Raw genomic sequence first — 1,701 nt, 5'->3', positions numbered from 1 at the left:
ACGAAGATTAATTATCAATTTAAATGGTTTGTTTGACGTGTAAATATGTGGTAACATTGCGCAATTACGATTGCCTACATTACCATGCAATGTTACAACATTGTGCAACAATATTTTTCTTGGTCGAAATATCTTATCTTTGAAATTATTCTATCTGAATCGATACGCGTCTAGATATCAACAATATATTTCAATCAACTTTTATCTCCAAATTGTACGAAAAAAAATATTTGCAAGTTTTTATCAAAATTATCTTCGCGCTATCAAAATACGTAACAACAGAATTATATTCAGACCAAGAATTACTCAGATTTTTTTTATTAAAATTTATTAAAATCGTCCAAAGATTCTCGTACATTTCGTATCTCTTTCGAGTAATTAAACTTATAAAAATAAAATAACAAGAATCAAGATCAACTTTCTTTTTCTCCTCCCTTCCTCGAATATACAATTTCTCATTATCAAACTAAAATACTAAAATAATAAAATGTTCGATATCTTATTATTTCTATTATCGCACACAATTGCAATTACGATTCTAAAAAAAAGAGAAACATTATCGCAATTCTCGTTTCTCGAGAATTTACTCGCAATATAATACGCAATATACTACAGATGATGATTTATCTCTTATATAAGCACTCGCCGAGCAACGATTATATTCAGTATACGTTGAAAGAATCGCATTCACGGTCAGTTGACAAGCTGAGAACCCGATCGAACGATGGATTATCTCCAACTCGGCCTCATCATTTTGGCAATACTCGTGGCCGTCTACTACCTGTCCACGAGGAATCAGAAGCTTTTAAAGAAGCACGGGATCGTGCACATCCCCCCAACACCGTTCCTGGGCAATCTGGGCCCGTTGGTGCGTCGCCAGTGTCACATGGAGGACGTGATCCAGAGGGTGTACGACCTCGAGCCGGAGGCAAAGTACGTGGGGATGTACGAGTTCACCACCCCGTTGATAATAATCCGCGACCCGGAGCTGATAAAAACGATCGGGGTGAAGGAGATCACGAATTTCACGAATCACCGGCCGTTCGTGGACGTGAGGGTGGATCCTATGCTGGGCGAGGTGTTGTTCGCGATGCAGGGCGACCGGTGGAGGGAGCACAGGACAATGCTGACCTCTCTGTTCACCTCGAGCAAGATCAAGTCCATGTTCGTGCTCATGTCCGATTGCGCGAAAAGATTCGCCGATTATCTGTCGAAGGTGGATCGTGAGATAGAGCTGAAGAGCGTGTTGACCAGGTACACGAACGACGTGATCGCGAGATGCGTGTACGGGATCCCGGTCGACTCCGTGAACGAGCCCGATAATATATTCTACGAGTACGGTCAAGTGGCGTCCCAATTGGCGACGTTCAAGCAGAACTTGATGATATTCGTGCACAGGAACTCGCCCCGGTTGGCCAGATTGCTCAACTTGAAGATCCTGCCCGACCACATAGAGAAGTTTTTCCACCGGTTGGTCGTGGACACGATCGAGACGAGGAGGAGGGAGGGGGTGCACGGGTTGGACATGTTGCAACAATTGGTGGACATGCAGTCGAGGAAGAAGGATGTGGATGGGAGGGAAGGTATGAGCGTGTCCGACATAGCCAATCACGCGTTCAGCTTCTTCTTCGGAAGCGTGGACACCATGGCCACGCAGATAAGCCTGATAGCGCACATGCTTGCCGTGAATCCTGACGTGCA

At 44.0% G+C, this 1,701-nt stretch overlaps 1 protein-coding gene across 2 annotated transcripts in view; it reads left to right on the top strand.

Moving 5' to 3' along the window:
* Nucleotides 1-667: 667 nt before the first annotated feature.
* The window catches only part of LOC102673102 (cytochrome P450 9e2-like), an 11,879-nt gene continuing 10,845 nt past the window's right edge, over nucleotides 668-1,701 (top strand). For both annotated transcript variants that reach the window (XM_031509180.1, XM_031509179.1), the window contains exon 1: nucleotides 668-1,701. In XM_031509180.1, the coding sequence (XP_031365040.1) occupies nucleotides 725-1,701 (977 nt within the window). In that variant the 5' untranslated portion in view covers nucleotides 668-724.

The sequence above is a fragment of the Apis dorsata genome, unplaced genomic scaffold (assembly GCF_000469605.1).
Source record: "Apis dorsata unplaced genomic scaffold, Apis dorsata 1.3 scaffold_130, whole genome shotgun sequence".
NCBI classification, from domain to species: Eukaryota; Metazoa; Arthropoda; class Insecta; order Hymenoptera; family Apidae; genus Apis; species Apis dorsata.
Note: the sequence above shows the minus strand (reverse complement) of the source record. Positions and strands in the feature narration are given on the sequence as shown.